The 20,065-nt window shown below is 44.3% G+C and overlaps 1 protein-coding gene across 1 annotated transcript; it reads right to left on the bottom strand.

The window, feature by feature from the left end:
* Positions 1-3,295: 3,295 nt before the first annotated feature.
* On the bottom strand, positions 3,296-19,380 carry polr2a (RNA polymerase II subunit A). Its single transcript, XM_080791740.1, has 29 exons — positions 19,058-19,380; positions 18,061-18,193; positions 17,787-17,923; positions 17,486-17,662; positions 17,098-17,379; positions 16,803-16,964; positions 16,006-16,226; positions 15,512-15,644; positions 15,283-15,407; positions 14,960-15,170; positions 14,524-14,733; positions 14,109-14,277; positions 13,868-13,962; positions 13,573-13,776; positions 13,161-13,383; positions 12,818-13,001; positions 12,179-12,350; positions 11,972-12,077; positions 11,081-11,286; positions 10,629-10,892; positions 10,179-10,386; positions 9,968-10,068; positions 9,656-9,760; positions 8,924-9,106; positions 8,487-8,690; positions 8,121-8,307; positions 7,886-7,999; positions 7,645-7,794; positions 3,296-7,222 (listed from the first exon to the last, which is right to left on the bottom strand). Exons 1-29 carry the CDS (start codon positions 19,142-19,144, stop codon positions 6,063-6,065), a joined length of 5,913 nt encoding a protein of 1,970 aa, XP_080647866.1. The 5' UTR covers positions 19,145-19,380; the 3' UTR covers positions 3,296-6,062.
* Between the last annotated feature and the right edge of the window lie 685 nt (positions 19,381-20,065).

Genomic DNA, 20,065 nt, shown 5'->3' with positions numbered 1-20,065 from the left:
GGATCTCAATTTGTGGGACGCCTGAAAAGTATTGGAAACGAGGGAGTGTCCCGCAGTAGCGAATGCAGGAATCACAAGTTGGCCAGCTGAAAAGCTGACCCCAGATGACCTTGTAATTTGACAGTCCTGGATCTGGACTGTTCCCATGAACTAACAACAAACTGACGTCATGCCCATCTTAAAAGACGGTACAAAGCTTCAGAAAACTATTTGGAACCATTCGGACATTTGGATTATTTCTGTAAATTGTATTATGTAATTGTACCTTCGAATCTGCAACACGTTCTTTGCAATTACTATTTTTGTGTCTTTCTACTTTGGGTTTAAAGGTTAATCCATTTCCTGGATGGTATTTAAAAGGCAATTTCTCTCATCGAGGGGCGAGATGGTTTACTGGCGACCGTACCTGATACCTATATTTCTATAACTATTATGATTTAAGACTTACATTATTCACCAATAAAATATAAAATAAAAATATTCTCATCGTAATGGTTAAATTAGAACCATCAGAGACTTGGCCAGACAGTGGCCTGGCCTTGCCTTATTGTGAATACGCCACTGGTCCCACGCAAAGGGGGACATCTGGTCACCCTATGTGAACCCGACCAAACCCCTGTTCAAAAAAGTAACCACAACCACAATACAAGAAGATTTCACCATAGGCAATTATGCCTAATTACCTATGCTAGAACATTAGCTAGTAGCGTTCCGTTTTTTGTGGACAGACTGGAAGAGCAAAATGCTTATAGGATTGTGCTGCTGCCCCACCTCTGTTTGTTCTGAACATACTTTATCTGCTGGAAAAGTACATGTGAAACCAGGTGTTGAGGTTGTGTTGGTTCAAGAACAGAGCAGCACTGCTGAGTTTAGTCTCCTGAATGGTTAAGGATGTCAGGAGCATTGGTTCTCAAAGTGGGTCCGGGGACCCCCTGGGGTCCTTGAGGGAGTTTCAGGGGGTCCCAATATCTAAATGATAAATATAGGAACCAAATGGACCCTTATGGTTCTGTAACTCAAAACGTGTACAAATGGAACCACTCTCATCAAGTTAAATCAACAATATAAATTGGGGTCCCAGAGATAGAAATGCCATTAAATGGGGGCCCGTAGAATAATGAATGTCAAACTGGGTGTCCTTGAAATTAAAATGTTTGAGAATCACTGCTAGAGCCATACAATTCTTCTCTTATGGGGTCCCTAGCGGGCATATCCTTTTCAAATGGGGGTCCGCAGGCTAATAAATGTCAATTTGGGAGTCAGGATTATGGATGGAGTGGTTGTAGCCTTCTGTAGGCACTCCCCATCTCCCTCTCTTCCTGTTTCCTGTCATTCTCTAACTACACTGTAGGCTACTATCCAAAAAGGTAGGAAAGCCTATCCAGTAGATGAGAAAGACAACCACCTGGAGCTCCCCTCCCTGTACCAAACTATTATAAAGACAGAAGGATCGCACACAAAAAAAACAAGGTTAGGCCTACTTGCTTAAAAATAAATACCTCAGGCCTTCATCAGTGCTGAATCAAAACAGAACTCAAAACTTATCCCAAATAAAGAGCTTGACAGGATGGTCACAGGTTGTGATGATGTGGGGAGAGGACAGGGGGACCGATTCCCTGCTGCCCTGAAGCTGACAGTCCTCTGAATATTATTGTTTGTCACTGAGCTTTATAGTTCCGTTGTGGCCACCACCCAATCCACTGCTGGTGTCATAGGGCTCATCAGAGCCGGCCAATCCATGGAGAGGACTAGTTCCCCACAGTAGCAAGCACTCTCCAGTAATCAGTCCCATGATGACACAGGTCTCCTCCTCCTCTCATCAACTCTCCACCTCAGAACAAAGGAAACAACAGATAATACCAAATACAAAAAAAACCTAATTATGGCTGGCCATAACACATGTCTCCTGCCCTTTCCTGCCCTGTCTTAAGCGGGAACAATACTGAAAAAGATTATAATGACATGAGTTAAAAAAAAAAGTAATTTCTTGGTGCCTTACTTCACTTCCAATTTCACTTGTTTATCCTATATCTTATCAAATTAAGGTTTACACACACACACACACACACACACACACACACACACACACACACACACACACACACATCACAGTACCATTAGGAGAGAGACAACAGTCAAACGTTGATCAGTAAAGATGTTTAACAATATAATTTAACTCTTGGGAGTGTAAAATGAATACCAAATGGACTCTCAAGAGTTAAAGATCTAATAATAAGGGTCCATTTGGTTACCTAATCTCCATCATTTAGCTGGGGACCACCTGGAATCCCTGCAAGGACCACTGGTTGAGAACCGTATCTGCAGACCAACCCCTGCAGAGGCGAGGGCTACGATGTGAGCACCGATTAATATTGAGGGTAAAATGGTAATATTTGAAATAATACGTAATACAAATCTGAACAATTGTATAAATTATATATTTGAAATAATAAGCACTTGCAGTTTCTGCTCACATCATCACAGCATAGGCGCCAGGCTGACCGGAAAGCTGCCCTGGGATCAGGCCAGTGACAGAATGGCCTGATCCAAGGCCAGTGACAGACTTGCTCGAGAAGAAAATCTACTTGACACCTTGGAACGAAATAAATCTCACAAGTCTGCTGTTTAAACGACGACGGCCAGTCCAGAGGGGCGCATCTCCATCCCGGACATAAAGAGGCTAAAGAGCCACCGTTGGTTCAAGACAGGACTGTTTCTGGACAGTACACTGTCAAAATTTGTAGTGCAAAGCAGTGTCAAAACTGATGATTTGTTTCGGATTTGTGGAAGAATGATATTAGATATGCAAAAAATATAGAGGATATGCAAAAATATAGATGCACGATACTGATGATGTCGCCTAACAACTTGTTTTTCAATGTATTCATGTTTGAATGAAAAATAAAACACTTATTCCGATCGTTGAGTGGCATTTGAAGAACAGGAATTTGATATAAATTAAGTTTTTTGTACTGTACGCTTTGTTACAATAGTGCAGGCACCTGCAATAGTTGCAACTACAAGTAGCTGTATTTTGGACACCAGGTGGCAGTGTACTACCACTAAGGCAAAGATAAGGAAAGTGTAGACAGTGACACACAGGTCTTGCCTTCAAACTTTGCACTAAAACCAATGGGGTAATTGCAGATATTTTATTAAGGCCCTTGAAATCCTGAAAGTATATCTATCAAGTAGATTTGGTCTTTCAAGGTTTCTGACAACTATACACATTCCAGCTTGATGTACTCATTTAACCCCAGCAACTAAAATAAGTTAAAAAAAAACACAGACAAGATATAGTAAAACTTTTATTATTTTTCATCAAGTCAAAAAAACAAACAAAACAAAGATACAGAGAATGAGATATTGGATTGATTTCTATACAGTGGCATTTTCTTTAATTTAAACCTTCCTTTCCCAAGACGTGACTTGTCTCTTCTCCAACTTGAGGAAACCCTGTCGCCTTTGACATACACTCAACCCAGCCTAAAAAAAACGCACACACGCACTTTCACTCACATTGATACAACTGGGAGTCCCGACATCCTGAACTGAATGGACGGCACAATTAAGACAATAGGACTGGATGTTATGGTGGTGGCCGCCAAAATGACCAGAGCTATAGCCACCACAATACTTGCAAACATCAATGACAAAGCCAAACCAGTGTGAATTTAAAGACCATTAGGTCAAAGATGCACAATAATTTCAGCATCTGGTAATTGTCATAAAGTTTAGGTTGATTTCAAAGTTTTCAGACAGTTAACAAAGATTTTATGGGTGTGGTCCATTCTGGGGTCAAAATTTCACTTCCTGCAGACTCCCAGTCGGATGCAGTGTTCCCTCCCCTGCTCCAAGCTTACCTCAATCATCATAGGTACATACACTGGTTTAAAAAAAAAAAGAAAAACATAAACGACCAGGATCCATTGTGGATGAAGAGGGGAAATGGAGGAGACCCAACTAATTGTTAATCGGGAATCAAGTCAATTATTACCTGCTTTACCGATAATACAGAACATGGGGAAGAAAAAGTATGTTCCATTGTCAGTCAGGCACGTGAACTCACCGTTGCTCCCTAAATTCAGACATACTTCGTTATAACATGAAAGCATCTTGAAAACAGTCCATCAGATCCAAAACTAATTACACTAATGTAGTGGGTAGAGAACATAAGAGGCAAAAAAGTGCTCTTTCATTAGACAGTCTGAAACATGTTTAACTAACCAAGAGTGATTGAACTGAGTCCGTTACTCTTTAGGAAGTGTGAACTGGCTTCCAGAGAAGGCAAGCCGCCCTCCTGTGTCCAACACTTGAGTGAGCGCTTCCTGAACTGAAGAGACGCCACAATGTGGTAATACCATTACAGAACGAAGCCTCAAGAATGACAGCATGCAACATTTTGTACAACTGCTGAATAAACTATAACTCATCTTGCTTTAATTAAGAGAGCCATGGAAGCAGAACTTGGACTATTAGGGGAAAAGGATAGTGGATTCTGAGTTGATGCTCTCACATTTTACTCCCCTCCTTCCACAGCCCCTTCATCCACAATATCTGAAAGCAGGATGCTGCAAACTGTTTTACGTCACCAGAAGCAAATTAAGAAAAGCAAAAAGTTGTATTATTTTTACTCTATTCTCATTCACACAGAATAGTTAACTTTTACATAAATAAATTGAATAGAGTCCAAATGAAGTGAAAACACATTAGATAATCAGAAATGGGCATAGAATTACTTTAGAATGGGAGGGACCCATGAGTCAACCTAAAGCTGGTTTAAACATGTGCTACTCATGCAAACAGTGACAAAAGCAGCAATGTCAAACTAGAATCCCTTGCCAATCTTCTATGCCCTGACTTTTTCCTTGGAAAAATAAGATCAAATCAAGCACAACTCTCGTGATATCATTAACATTTTTTTTATAAATATTTAACTTCCCAGGAGTGTCCAAGGATACTTTCTGAAGAAAAATGTAGTTTTTTGCGTTCATCGACTTACCACATGGTAAAGGACAAAAGGATGCTGGTGGATGTTTAATGACATCGTTTTAAGTTTGTCTCTTAGGGCATTGAAAGGACAAGAGGGGAGGGTGGTGATACATGTGGATGTGTTGGCAGGATGCTGTGGAGGTGGCCGGGAACCGGGAATGAACAGGGGAATTAAATAGGACAAGGTTTTCCCCTCTATTCCAGTTTCTCTCTCCCCGTCTTGGATACATGTCAATCTGTGATTTGAGCCCCCTCTTCCACTACAGAACAGCACTATGCTAGACTTGCCCAGAGGGCACATAAATGAACTACTGAATTAATTTAATTATCAACTTTGAATTGCAGAGACAATCTGTCATTCTTCCTCACGCAAAACCCCCTAATAGTTGGCAGCAACTACACATATACCAAAGAGGAAAAACAAAACAAAAATAAGGTTAATGAAGATTCGCCTCTGCAATATGAAATAAAGATCAGCGCAACCCTATAGCGCAACATCCTATATATTTGCTTTTTTAAGCTTATGCTTTAAGTGATAAATACAATCCGTTTATAGGGTTTTAAAGGCTTTTGGCAATACAGCCAACACTGAAATTCAGAGAGAGAGCGACTGGATGCAGTGAAATGGAGGGTAAAATGGACCCCTCCCTAATGTGTCCACATATCCCTCTCATAGTTCACAGACTTTCAATTCTGCTTCAATACCCCGTGTGTAATAGTTAAAAACAATTGCTAATTTCCAAAAGGCAGGCTTTTTCTCCTGGTTCAAGTCTATCAAATAGTAAATATGTTTTTGGGGAACCCCCTCCCTAAGATGGTCAGGCCTGGGGTCACAGGTTATCCAATAAAAGGGGATTCCCTGAAGTAAAAAAAAAAGGAAAAAAATAAGAAATTCACAAGTGGAGCCCCTGTGGCTTTGCTTAGCTGTGACTCAAAGCGCCATCCAGCAGGGTTGGGGGTGCCATCCTTCAGTTGTCCAACCCCTTAGGTGAACGTGGTGGTGGTCACGGTGGTTGGGGGGGGCAGTAGGGGGGACTCCTCAGCTGCTGCCACCCCGTCTTTGTAGCAGCTCAGTTGTTCTCCTCATCACTGTCGTCGGGGCTGATGGCCGGGCTGGTGAGGCTGTATGTAGGTGAAGTCGGGCTGTAGCCCGGGGAGGTGGGGCTGTAAGTGGAGCCTTTAGGACTAGTGGGCGAGTATGTGGGGGAAGTGGGCGAGTACTTGGGTGAGGTGGGGGAGTAGGTGGGCGAGGTCGGGGAGTATTTGGGGCTGGTCGGGGTGTAGGTAGGGGACGTAGGGGAGTAAGTGGGTGAAGTGGGACTGTACTTTGGAGTCGTGGGGGAGTAAGTCGGAGAGGTGGGCGAGTACTTGGGTGATGTCGGGGAATACTTGGGGGAAGTGGGGGAGTACTTGGGGGAGGTTGGGGTATACTCCGGAGAGCTGGGGCTGTAGGAGGGGGAGGTGGGGGTGTATTTGGGAGAGGTAGGGGAATAGGAGGGCGAGCTGGGGCTGTAGGAGGGGGAGCTCGGCGTATAGGTGGGCGACTGGGGGGTGAAACGTGGGCTGGAGGGGGAGTAGGATGGAGAGGTGGGAGAGTAAGACGGAGAGGTGGGAGAATAGTTGGGGCTGGTGGGGGTGTAGTTGGGCGAGGTGGGCGAGTAGGAGGGAGATGTAGGGGAGTAGGAGGGCGAGGTAGGGGAGTAACTCGGGGATGTGGGAGTGTAGTTGGGCGAAGTGGGACTGTAGCTCGGGCTGGTGGGCGAGTAGGAGGGCGAGGTCGGGGAGTAGGAGGGGGAGGTGGGAGAATAGGATGGTGACGTGGGCGAGTAAGAGGGAGAGGTGGGAGAGTAGGAGGGAGACGTGGGCGAGTAGCTGGGCGACGTCGGGCTGTAGCTTGGCGACGTCGGACTGTAACTGGGAGAGGTGGGGGAGTACGACGGGGAGGTAGGGGAGTACGACGGGGACGTCGGCGAGTAAGATGGCGACGTGGGCGAATAGGAGGGGGAAGTCGGGGAGTAGGAGGGGGAGGTGGGCGAGTAACTGGGCGAGGTGGGAGAGTAGGAGGGAGAGGTGGGGCTGTAGTTGGGGCTGGTGGGGGAGTAAGAGGGGGATGTCGGCGAGTAGGAGGGCGACGTCGGGGAGTAGCCCGGGCTCTGCGGAGTGTAGCCACCAGGAGAACGAGGCTCGTATGCTGGGGAGGTGGGCGAGTAGTTGGGGGACATGGCTCCACCTGAAGTGACAGAGGAAAATGTTACAACAAAATAAACTAGCCAGTTCTCACCCTGATGAAGACATTAACTGGTTGAAACATGTTGGCATTTTCTACAATAAACTTTGTTTTAACTTTACAACCTCTCCTCCACATTTTTGAATGCTCAGCTGTTTAAGCCTGCTTTTGCCTGTGTTTTTTTAAACTCTAAATTATCTCGTTTGTCCATGTGGAGGTCTAAGGACAAAAAAATTACAGTGTGGGATCACACACACACTCCATTTTACTCTTGGATTTCACTATTCTCATACGCACCTGTTGCATTGTACGGTATGCAATCGTCTTTAAATTAAAGAAATCTGTCATTGCATTGTGTAACTGAAAATTAACATTATAATTCCATGGGAAAATTGAAGACACATTTTCAAACTCTGCTGTCTAACCTGGAGAGGGGATGTATGGGCTGGCTGGGCCAGGTGACCCAGGCGACCCAGGGGTAGGGGACCATGCTGGTGAGTAGCCTGGAGAGAAGCCGCTTGCATCGGATGCTGCACTGGGCGAAAAGCCTGCAGCTCCTGGAGTCATGCCGCTTCCTGGAGGTTAAAAAGCAGAAGTCAATACACAGACATGAGAGAGAAAGAAAAAAAAAGGATGAGCAATGTGAATCCAAGGCGTGTAACTCACCAACGCTAGGGGACCATGCACCGTATGCTGGGGTCGCTCCCGTGTTCCACGGGGTCATGGCAGGTGACATGCCACTCATGGGGCTGGGTGCCGAACCAAAGAACATTCCAGTGGCTGCAAGTAAGATGGATGCAGAGAAGTCAATATCAATGCTCTGCATTCATGTAATAAAAACAAAATAATGAGTTTAATAGAACACGTGTCCAGAAAGTGTCCCCCCCCACCCCTGACTTACGTCCTGCCACACTGATGCCAGGGATGTTTGTAGGGATCTCCATGCCATATTTACACTTCTCGGCATCCAGCAACAGGTCGAAGCATCCTGTCCCAGCTGGAGCCAGCTGACCAAGCATGATGTTCTCAGACACACCCTTCATTGGGTCACTCTCTCCGTGGGAGGATGCTTCCATCAGCACGTCCACCTGGATCGGCAAGGAAAATGGGAATATCAGTATGAAATGCAAATTATTTTATTTGGTGAAAAAATGTATCCGATTACACAAGCAGTGCAACTATTATGACTGATCACAAAAACGATTTATTAATGGAATTATACTGCATCGGCTAATCTCTGCATAATACGTGATGGCTCGTTTCTCACCGTCTCCTCAAAGGAGCACTTCATGAGAGGTCCCGTGTCTTGCCGGTTGATGCCGTGACGTGTGATGGCCATCAGATGTCCCCTGCATGTCATGGTGTCACAAAGTAGGGACAAGTGACGGTAGTTGACGTAGGAACCGTCGAATGAGATGACATGGTACAACTCACGCTCCAGAGCCTTGCGCACAGCCTCGATACCCAGCACCTGCATTGTAGAGAGCAGGGTCTTCAATTGTACTTTCTTGAAAGACTTAGAGAATCCACATTTTACCCCTTCAATATGACCTCAACAAGGAAAACTTTAAAGCACAAATATTGAATTCAGCACAATATGACATTGTATAATATTATTGTACAATATTGACTATAATAACTGTAGTAGAAGTTTAGTAGTAGTTTTAGTAGACTAAAACGCATCTACTTGTGTTCATGGCGTACCGTGAAGATCTCCACAATGTCGTTGGAGGTGGTCCTGACAGGGTCCACATCTTTCTCGCTGAGGACCCTCATGAGGCCCACTCCGTCCGTTTCAAGGATCCACTCCTGCAGGGCCTTGAACTCCCCTTCCTCCGTAATGATGATCTTTTTCTTATTATCAGTCTGGGGCAAGTGCATGTACACCTGAGAGAGAATGAGACGCGTTTGACCAGCAGTTCCTACGCCTTTTCAACTCGAGACCCAAAATAGAAATGTGGCGTCTCCCCGGAACACAAATACATTATGAATTAACCACTTAAGCCCCATTTAGACCAGAGTTAAAAACATTCACTTTGAAAGAATATGTATATATTCAAAGATTTGCGACACATTTTTACTTTTTTCAAAAATAGCAGAGCTACAACCCACGAGTGGCGTGCTATGAGCTTGTAGATCTGCTATTTTTCAATAGCTAAATTACAACATAATGTTTAAAACACCAAAAGGGGTTAACTTCTCGCCCAAAATGGGTTAAGCCCCATTTGATAATAAAATAGCCAATCTACAAGCGCACATTGCGTTGAGCTTGTAGATTTAGTATTTTCACTTGTTGGGGGGGGGGGGGGGGGGGGGTTTGACTCTTGTAACCGGTACTAGACAGGGCTCCGTTGTTTAGTGTTCATAAAAAACAGAATCTTTCTCTAAGACTATATCTGAATTGACAGTGTGATCGTGTGCCTTTCCGTTCAGTACCTTGCTGATCTGCTCGATGCCCTGTAGTGTCATGTCTGTCAGCATGTTGGATTCAATGCATCTCAGGAAAACATCGTCATCCATCTTGTCCACCACCTCCTCGTCCTAGACAAAGAAAAATTGGTCAAAAGCCATAAATCTAGAAAAAAAAAAAAAAGCCTATTGCTCAAAGCGTGTAAGAGGTATAGTAAATAAAGCACTACAGGACGTTTCCTGGTAGGCTGGACAACATTCGTGTAAACCAGTTTTAGATACTATGGCAATAGTTCTTATCCAGGCTTTATGATTTATAACATGGCTGCTGTTTCTCACCTCCTGGAACTTGTTTTCGTCACTGTTCATGATACGGATTCGCAGAACCAGCTTCTCTGCGTTATCGTCATTGAAGATGCAATTCAGGTCATCACCGAAACCTGGGGGGGGGGGGAAACATTATGCTTGTGTTACTGGGGACTGTGTGTGTGAGGGGTATTTCCAATGTCTTGAATATTATTGAATAATCTGGCCTATATGAGCCACTCACCGGCGTTTATCTTCTCAGCGATCTGCTCCATGGTGAGTTTGCGGTCAGTCATGTGCTTGCGGTCCAGTTCAATACGCAGCAGCCAGGGAGAGATGCGGGTCACGTCGAAGTCAGGCATCTCATAGTAGACGTTCACCCACTCTTGGTCCTCATTCACCACTGTGCTCTGGGGGTTGGGGTCATAGTAGATGGCAGTATTGGCCGTCACCTATAGCAGAAAAGGGAGAGTTTAGTCATTGCATGTAAATATAGTAAAACATTTTGAGGTTTGATCAGTCAAAAAAGGCAACTGTGCATCTCACGTTAGGGATGTCAAGGATTGTAGATATCCTAAAAGTGTAACTACAGTTCTATAACGTAGACACAAGGGGGAGCTCTTCTGTCTTTTCCAACTGATTTGTTTTAAAACCTATACTTTTCATTCCACTTTTGCTCCATCCTAAGTCTAACCTTTCGCAAGGTGGTGTGCTCCAGACGACACAAGATGTCCTTGGCCCTCTCTGCATCACGTGCCGCCTGGCCCAAGAGGAAGACCGTCAGCGAGGGGGTCTTAGGTCTCTTGGAGATGTTGATCAGCTCCTTGAGACGCGGCACACCCAGTGTGACGTTCTTGGCCGACACACCGGCGTAATGGAAGGTGTTCAGGGTCATCTGGGTGGCGGGCTCTCCCAGCGACTGGGCAGCCAGGGCACCCACCATCTCACCTGGGTGGGTCTAGAGCAGGGAGATGAATAAGGAGTGAATGGGAGCAATTTGTTGGCTGCAGTTCCTTTATCTTGGGTGCAAGATACAACCATTTTTGACAAGTTTAGTAATTTAGCCCCATAGGCCACTGTGTAAACTTGTATAACACTGCACGCTTACATGTATGCAGCAGCGTGTAGTATACGTGCCAAACTTACAATGGACTGGTTAAACTTGGTTTCAATCTCTCCTAGGAGCCACTCAAAGGCTTCTGAGGAGAGGCGGAACTCCTCTGTCATGCGTTTGGAGCAGAGGGTGGAGCGCAGGTGGATGTTGAAGAGGAGTGTGGCGTTCTGCTGCGCCTGTTTGCTCAGTGGGTCTTCACCATTCACAATCACCAGCTTCTTACTCAGCTCCTGGACACCTAATGGGTCAGAAGGAAATTCATGATTGAACATTATGTTGTGCACAGTCGGGGGAATTAACGTTTTCACCTAGTGTAATCTATGATCAACAAAAGGTACAAAAACTCACATAACATACAAAAATCTCAAGACCTATTTTGCATACTTTTTATGCATGTAGAGCAAGCTCGAAAGACGACTCATTGAGAAGCGTTGTGTCAGGTTTTAATGTCCTCACACTAGAATAGCATTCATTTAAATATCCTCAAAGTTGGCCTTCATAAAAGAAGGAAATACTACACGATGGCTTGCAATGGAGAAACCCTGCCTATTAAAGGTATATTTAATTCTGATTAATGTGGTACTTTATTATGCCATTACAGTCAACCACATGACAAGTTCACAACTCTATTAACTGTATGCGCCACATGGCACTGGTAACACAACGATGCTACGTTGCTACGATCTTCCCGTGTGATCCTTGCAACTCTGAACCAGACAGGGCTAGAGAGACCAGCAGGCTTTATTTAGCCATATAAGCAGTTCTTGAGGCAATGCTATCACCTCCCAGTAGTAATCCCCATAGTCAGTTCTTCACCTGATTCACTAGGGCTAACGATATGGTGAGAACAGTTAACACTGTTGGGGAATTAAAAATGGCTGCTCTTTCAAGCCGTTTACAAAGGTGCAGTTTCTGAGGCATACCTTCGACCACTCGAAAAGGATTGAGATCTGTGGGGGTGCGGATGTTAATTCTGAAGATCTTCTGGGCATTCCAGATCATTCTGGCCAGGTTGCATGGCAGCACCACCTAGAGCCCGGGGGGAGCATTGCAACACTGTTAGACTCATCATCACCATCATGTGTATTTTGCATTTATGAATAAAATGCAGGCCAAGTAACCCCACACACCTTGCTATCACCAGTGGGGAAGATGGCCCTGAGGATCTCTCTGTCTTCCTTCATCTTGTCAAATTCTTTCTCCAAGGAGCCCTGCACATGAGCGTTGGCCAACACGTCCTTCACCACATCCTCCTGCAGGGTGCGCCTCAGTGCCCGGTCATTAGTGTAGTCAAACTTAAACCTGGAAAGATTAAGGCGGGGGGATAAGACAGTTAAGCCACTGACCTAGAGTTCACTTACAGTCAACTAACTGCAGTTAACGAGATCATGACAATTCTAGTGTGAGCTGGATTCCCCAATACAGTGGAAGATCCCTGAATAAAACCAGCCAACCTTGCCAAAACTTTTACACTGCATTTACAAGGGCAGCAACAACCAATAAAAAAAATAAAGAAAATAAAGTTAGGAAAAAGAAAGTGCACTTACCGTTCCTTGCCACAATAGTAAACACATTTAGCAATTTTTGAGCTTCAAAGATTTTAGATTATTTTTATTTACTTCATGTATGGCCCAATAATAGATTATTATATTTATTTACTTCATGGATGGTCCAGTAACAAAGTACTAAATAATTGTTTATGTTAGTGAATCTTTTGTGTGGCTTCTTCTACTCCTCCATCTCTACGTATGTGTTTTAGTGTTACTCACTTCTTTTCGAAGGCCTTGTTTGAGGGCTTGAGCGTGGACATGTTTTGGAACTCCACAGCTTCTCCGGCCAGGCCGTCCTCGCCGTAGCGCAGCTGGACCACCTGGTTTATGGAGTTACGCACCGTGGCGTCATACTTCACCATCACCGACTCCATGGATTTGATCAGACGGCGCTGGATGTAACCTTGAGATTGAAGGGAAGGCAAAAAGTTTGGCATAGTGAAATCGGTGTTATCCATCGTTTCCAACTTCATAACCAATTCATTGAAAGAGGTGATTTTGTATGTTTATCGATAGTGTGCCCGGTCTGCCCACTATACTAATGTAATCTGTAAACACTTACCAGTCTCAGCAGTCTTGACAGCTGTATCGATCAGACCCTCTCTGCCTCCCATAGCATGGAAAAAGAACTCTGTGGGCGTCAGGCCGGCCAGGTAGGAGTTCTCTACGAAGCCTCTGCTCTCAGGGCCATAATCATCCTTAATGAAGTGGGGCAACGTGCGATGCTTGAAGCCAAAAGGGATTCGCTTACCCTCAACGTTCTGCTGCCCCACCACTGCAATAACCTATAGAGCGCAATGGAGATAAGGAATGGTGAGACATGGTATAATGGTTCGGTCATAGCCATGTAAAGTGCTGTCAATTGTATGCATGGGGCTCAGGTTTTTTTTTAAAGCCACACACACACACACACACACACACACACACACACACACACAGAGCCCCAACACTTTCTCTTGAGGCCTGCAGCCCACCTGTGATATGTTGATCTTGGATCCCTTGGACCCGGCCACCACCATGGACTTAAAGTTGTTGTATTCCGACAGGGACTTCTGAGCAGAGGATCCCGTCTTGTCACGGGCGTCATTGAGGATACGGTTGACCTGGTTCTCAAAGGTCTGCCTCAGCGTGTTACCTGGGGTCGGCTCCAGCTCGTTGTTGTGGGCTTTCTCGATAACCTGGGGGAGTACGTGCACAGTGTCAGACAGATTTGCAAGCAAGTGAGTTCAGTCCGTTTTCATTCATTGTGCGAAATTTTAATGTGCTTACTTCTATCACATCCTGTTTAGCTTTCTTGATGGTATTCTGGATGTCAAGGTAAGTCTTTGCATCAGCAATGGAGTCACCAATACCGATGGAGTGACCTAGACAAAGGTGCCGTACAGAAGGGCCATAAACATAAATGCAGACAATAACTTCTTTCAAGCTTTGGATATCCACATTTTCCAAGCGAATGTCCAAATACTTGTTTCTCAATTAGTCAATAAATCAGGTACATGATTTGACTTACCCTCAATGAGCAGCCAGTTATTAATCACAGTCTGAATATTGGAGTAGAAGAGTCTGGTGATGTCATGGCCCATCTCCAAGTAGGAGATGTGGACCAGGGAGCCAGCTGATGTTCCAAGAGACTTCTTACACAAGATGCCCATGATCAGCTCACCATTCTCCACTATGACCTGGGTGAAAACAGTTCAAAAGTATTACAGCTTTGGCAATAAAAACATTTGTGTCAGTGTGCATAAGCTACTCCTGCTTTATTTACACAGGGAAAGTAAAAGAGGGCAGGGAGGCAGGGAGATGAGGGTACCACACCAGCCATAGGGCAACATATTGAACAGAACAGTGAAGTGACATTATTATTTATAAACCACCATGTCATGTTTAAGCCTGAGAACACCACGTAGTGCAGAGTTCTGTAGTACCTTGGTGTCTCCAGGGGAGATGTGTTTGTAAGGTCCACTGTCCTCCTCGTCAGGATGGGTGCTGTGCGTTCGTATGACATTGATGTGTCCGGGAATGATGAGGCTGAATATCTGCTTGCCTGTCCAAAAGGCCCGGGGCTTGATAATGGCTGGCTGCGGCACCTTCCCGTCCCACGTAGAGAGGAACATGAGCAGGTTCATCACCTCACCCTGGAGTGGGATAAATATGGGGGGCGGAAATTTTTTGAGAAGTTAATCAAGTGATTGCTCTTTGCATTGTTTATGAGTATATAGTCGATTACTGAATTATCTATAAACATACTTTTTCAAACTCTATTTTTTTCTCCCCCTTTATCCCAACAATTACACCAATTCTATGTCCTTGTGTCATCACTGACCTCTGTTGTATTGGTTGGTCATGTAAACTCGAACTTACCCTCTCTAAGAAAACGTCCCTTTTGGTGAATTTGCGGACAGCTGTGAGCGTATCCTGCACAATTCCCATGACAGGCCTGTTGGACTGGGGTGTAACGATCATGCGTGGCACCATGGCCAACTCCTGGATTTCTGCCTTGGTCTCGAGGGATTGGGGCAGATGCAGGTTCATCTCGTCGCCATCAAAGTCAGCGTTGTATGGGGTGGTCACACTGCAAATCATACGACATACTCATTTCATTAGGCCTTTACACACCGTGTTAGTTATTAGTAAATGTGCCATGTAATAGTTCTGTCTAGTTCAAATGGGAATTAATTTGGCACCTGAGATTAAGTCGGAAGGTGGACCACGGAAGGATCCGAACTCTGTGGCCCATCATGGACATTTTATGTAGTGTGGGCTGTCGATTGAAGATGATAATGTCACCGTCGTACATGTGTCTTTCCACCTAACAGGAGAAAAGGATATGGAAAAATAAATTGCATGAAGACATTCAATTATTCATATTGGACTCCTTTTCTCTATAGGACATTTTCATCTAGAGAATCTTACCTTGTAGCCAATCTGTAGATGAAGATCACTTGGTTTGGGGTGGAACCGTAGGTCAATTCTGTCCCCGTTATCACGGATAATATATTTGGCTCCTGGGTACTGGCTGTTGCCTCGCCGTACCAACTCTTGTAACCTGGAAAGGCCATCAAAATGTTTTGTTAAGCTTTACATGCAATGTACTACACAATACATTATGTATACTACACGCAATGAATGTACTAAACATAAAATATACTACAAATTAAGCAACTTATGCCATCAACAAAATGTGATATATAGATAGCACTATTGACCCCCCCCCCCGATTGGAATTTCAAGGTTTTACAGCAGCCTGAAATAAAAATAAGCAGAAGAAAATACAAACACTCAACAGTGAACTATACTACTCAACAATAAACACATGTACTCACTTGCAAGGACCCTGCACATCACACCACACAGACTGGTTTGTTTAAAAGTTTGTTAAGCAACTGTGATGTTACTGTTAATTGTACCTGTCAATATTAAATGGTGTGACTATTTCTGGGAAGGTCATATTGGCTGCAATGGACCGTGGAACGCCCACTTGGTCAATTTGCAGATTGGGGTCCGGGGTGATGACAGTTCGAGCTGAGAAGTCCACACGCTTCCCCATCAGGTTACCACGGACACGGCCTTCCTTCCCCTTTAGACGCTGTTTGAGGGATTTGAGTGGCCGGCCAGACTTTTGCATTGCCTGAGAAATGGAAGAGACGAAAAGATTGTGACCAAATGAACAATTTTAGGAAACCATATGAAAGCAACTGAAGATAAAAAATGGATATGTTTATGGGTGAATTCTATCCATCCAACAACACACAACAAATCAGTCATTTACCAATTAATTGGGTTTTAATTGGTAGCCCTGGGTTTTCAACCAGTGGTCCAGGGACCACCAGTGGTCCTCGAGGAGGTTCCAGGTGGTGCCCAGCTATATGATGGAGAGTTGGTTTACCAAATTGACCCTTATAGATCTTTAACACTTGAGCGTTAATTACCATTTGTAAAATGAAAACCAACACTTTCAAGATTTACATTATTATTGTTAAACATCTACCTGTTATCTCTCCTATGGTACCAACATTAATACAGCATGGAATTGTGGACAAAATCATATTCAACGACAACAAAATATTCTAAGTCTTGGGTCTGAGAGTCTAAAGCTCATCAAATGGTGGTCCATTGCTCAAATGCCCTATAAATAATGGGCTGTGATATGAAAAAGGTCGAAACGCACTACTCTAAATCAGACCGTAAGGAATTGCATAGTTACCCTGGGCAGGCCTGGCAGCTCATTGTCTATCATCGTGGCTACATGGAACTGAAGGAGCTTGACGTCTTCAGCGATAACGTGAGCCGCAGCACCACTCTGCTCATTTCTTCTCAGTTGGTTGTTAATCTTGACTATGTCAGCCAGTTTGTGGGTCAAGTCATCCTGTATTAAAGAATACATTAATGATTACTGCTGCAGTTATTAACAATATGGAAATTCAGCACAACTCAGCAACAGATTGAAATGGGGAAACTCAATAAAATAAGTAATCAAGGACCATATACTGTAGGCTCACCTGGTTGCGGGCAGAGCCCTGCATGACTACAGCTGGCCTGACGGCCAGTGGAGGCACTGGCAAAACAGTGACAATCATCCATTCTGGCCGGGAGAACTTGGGGTCCATGCCCAGAATATTGTCCTCCTCGTCCGAGATGCGCTTGAAGATTTCATGCACACGCTCAGGGCTCAACAGGATCTTCTTCTCCTGGGAGTCCTCATTGACGTGCTTCCACTCGGCATACAACTCCAGGCCAGAGCGGCGGATACGGGGCTGGTAGCGTCCACAGCCACCATGGCCCTGAGTGGGTTGGAGAGAAAAGATCCATAAGTCTGATGTACAAATATGATGATTACAGTACATTAACAAAAAAACAGTTGACATGGCTGATATACTGCCCAAGTACCTTCTCCTTAGTTATGTCTTCTGAGTCTGCCTCGTGCTGCTCGACTCCAAATTTGTTGTCCATCTCCTCTCCTCCTTCACAGATATTTTTGCCTTTACACAACTCGTATACATGTGTCAAGCGCTTTCTGTTCTGCCCTTTAGATTTCACCAGGATGTCTTTGATCTTTGGATTATTCTAGACGTGAAGACAACAGAAGACAAAGTTTAAAAAGTCACAAACATGATTCAAATAACAGTTCATCCCAAGAGCAACATTGGTGGGATCTAAGCATATGCAAGACTGTGTTGGCTGTACTAACCGAATCCACTAACAGCTTGGAGCAAAAGAAGCACACACATCGGAGAACCTTCATGATCTTCGTTATGAAGCCCACATGGAAGACTGGCTTTGCCAGCTCTATATGTCCAAAATGGCCTGGACATTCTGTCATGTTACCTGAGAGCGTGAAGAAAAATCATGTTAACAGCACGTGTGGACAGGACACTGATGGGAGTGACACCAAGTAGAACTGTCATTGACTGGTACGTCGTTTCATTGATATAAAATGCTAATATGATTGATGCCATCTGTACCTGCACATGTTTGACACCTTCCAGATCGTTCGATAACCCCTTGCCTTGGGTCCATAAGGCCACCAAGTTTCGGGCGCCCTCCTTCTGTGGTTTCGGGGTATTTGATTCCCCCTTCTGTGACAGACATCCGTTTCTGGGGAAACAGTTACCATGTAAATGGACAAACCGATACATTTTCCACCCGTTTAAATGGTAAATCTAGAAGAAAAAAAATCATGCAACAAAAGTACATGAGCTAATAGACAAGACCTGCACGTTATAGTTTGTCAAGTATGGAGGTGCTCACCAAGGAATATACAGTTCATAAAAAACAAAACACTGACTGTTGATGTTACATTTTATTGTAAATTTATTTATTTCACAATAGATGCATGCACATCTTCAGACAAAACAGTATTTTTAACATAGACCATAATGCCTTGCAGCTCCCAAAGTAATGTCTTCAATTTAGTGGTTATATTACAAAAGCATTGAAATGATACCAATTCCCTACACAGGACAGCGAATAACATGTAGGCTACGTGTGTTTAAATGATTCACTTTCAAGTTTGTCACCGTTTTGGCGATAAACGACACAAACTGGATTTATCAACGGTACCGTTGCTACTTTCAAGGCATTGTGTGATCTACGTAAAAACACATTTAACGAACCATGTCAATAAATCAAACAATAATCAGTCTTAGTTGTGTGTGAATTTACATGTTCGATACAACAGGACGTTTATTTCATGTTATGATCAGGTTCATAAGTGTTGTGCTCACTGAAAGTTTTCCCAAACTTCCTGCAACATGCACTTGCTAGTTAGCCCAAGCTCCCACTAGCTTAGCATGTGCTAGCTAGGCTAACTGCAAGCATTGCCATTGTCTTGGTAAAAACAGACCCATGTAGTCAACTACCATCAACAGTGTATCTATGAGAAGAATAGCCATATATTGCATGTAATATGTGAATGTTTGCAGAATACAGAAAAGGCCCGCTCCCCAAAAGAAAACCTACAAGCTCATCTGGGCTGATGATTCCGAATTGTACTCTCTTGATGAGGCGCAGTGGGCATGCGCTGTCGCCGGAGGGCGGTCCATGCATCCTGTCTATTCAAAGAGACGCGTCCTCCCTCGGCACGCCGCTTTGTGAGAAGGAACAAGCCTTTAAAACTGTCACCGGGCTCTGGCCAGGCTGCCAACGGTGACCGGAATGTCTCCGAAGGCGATATCCCAAGACCCTAGATGTTTGTTGCCCCTAACGACCGAATTATTTACGTTTTATTCCCAACTGTTCTGGCTAACGGCTGTCCCACTCCCTTTTTATGTTCTACACTGTAGCGCTCTCTAAGCGCTTCTGAGTGAGAACTGGTCCAACTGCCGCTTATATAGAGCGAACGCGAGCCACGGGTTCGCCCACACGAAGAAGCAGGGGCTGAGCGCTCAGGGGGCGTGACGTCAACTCATGTAGTGACGAGTTCATTCAGTGATGCCATGTCCGCTTATTATAAGCGACTTTGGGCTTGTTTTTCCTGTAAAGTTGCTTGTAAATATTTTGTAGTTGCTGTTTGCGGTGCTGTTTACTTGTTAACTAATGTTGTTTAAACCTGGGTTACATTTTCAAATCATGGAACCCCCAAATTAATATATATTTGTCTGCGGACCGCCGGACCCCCGTCTCAAAACATGTTATGCAGGAACCCCCATACAAGATTTGTGTTTAATTTTTAGATTTGTGTTTAATATATTATATTTTTCAAACTTTCTTTATTTGAAATAGTATTTTGTATATGTATTTACATGTTAAACTTTAACAGTTAAAGGACAAAGTGCTTGCTTTTTGTGCTTGTTTTCATGACCTGGTTGCTTGTTTATCTCACACAATCTGGCAACCCCGAGCTCATTGGCTTTACCACTAAACCGCATTAATAATGAACGTGAATGTACGCACAACCAGTGAGGACGCACGTTTATATCCCCCAGCGAATGAAAACAGGAGGAGGGCGTTCCATTCAGGTTAAATGTA

This window comes from Protomyctophum bolini (assembly GCF_963924005.1).
Source record: "Protomyctophum bolini genome assembly, chromosome: 20".
Lineage (NCBI taxonomy): Eukaryota > Metazoa > Chordata > Actinopteri > Myctophiformes > Myctophidae > Protomyctophum > Protomyctophum bolini.
The sequence above is the reverse complement of the archived record's forward strand: the minus strand, read 5'-3'. Positions and strand labels throughout refer to the sequence as shown.

What these genes read in the sequence shown, in the direction of transcription:
- polr2a (XM_080791740.1), bottom strand. Translation starts at nt 19,144, where the DNA reads ATGCATGGACCGCCCTCCGGCGACAGCGCATGCCCACTGCGCCTCATC. An exon ending in CCAAGCTGTTAGTGGATTCG is followed by an intron (nt 17,663 to 17,786) that starts GTTAGTACAGCC and finishes CTTCACGTCTAG; the next exon opens with AATAATCCAAAGATCAAAGA. An exon ending in AGCACACCACCTTGCGAAAG is followed by an intron (nt 10,387 to 10,628) that starts GTTAGACTTAGG and finishes TTTCTGCTATAG; the next exon opens with GTGACGGCCAATACTGCCAT.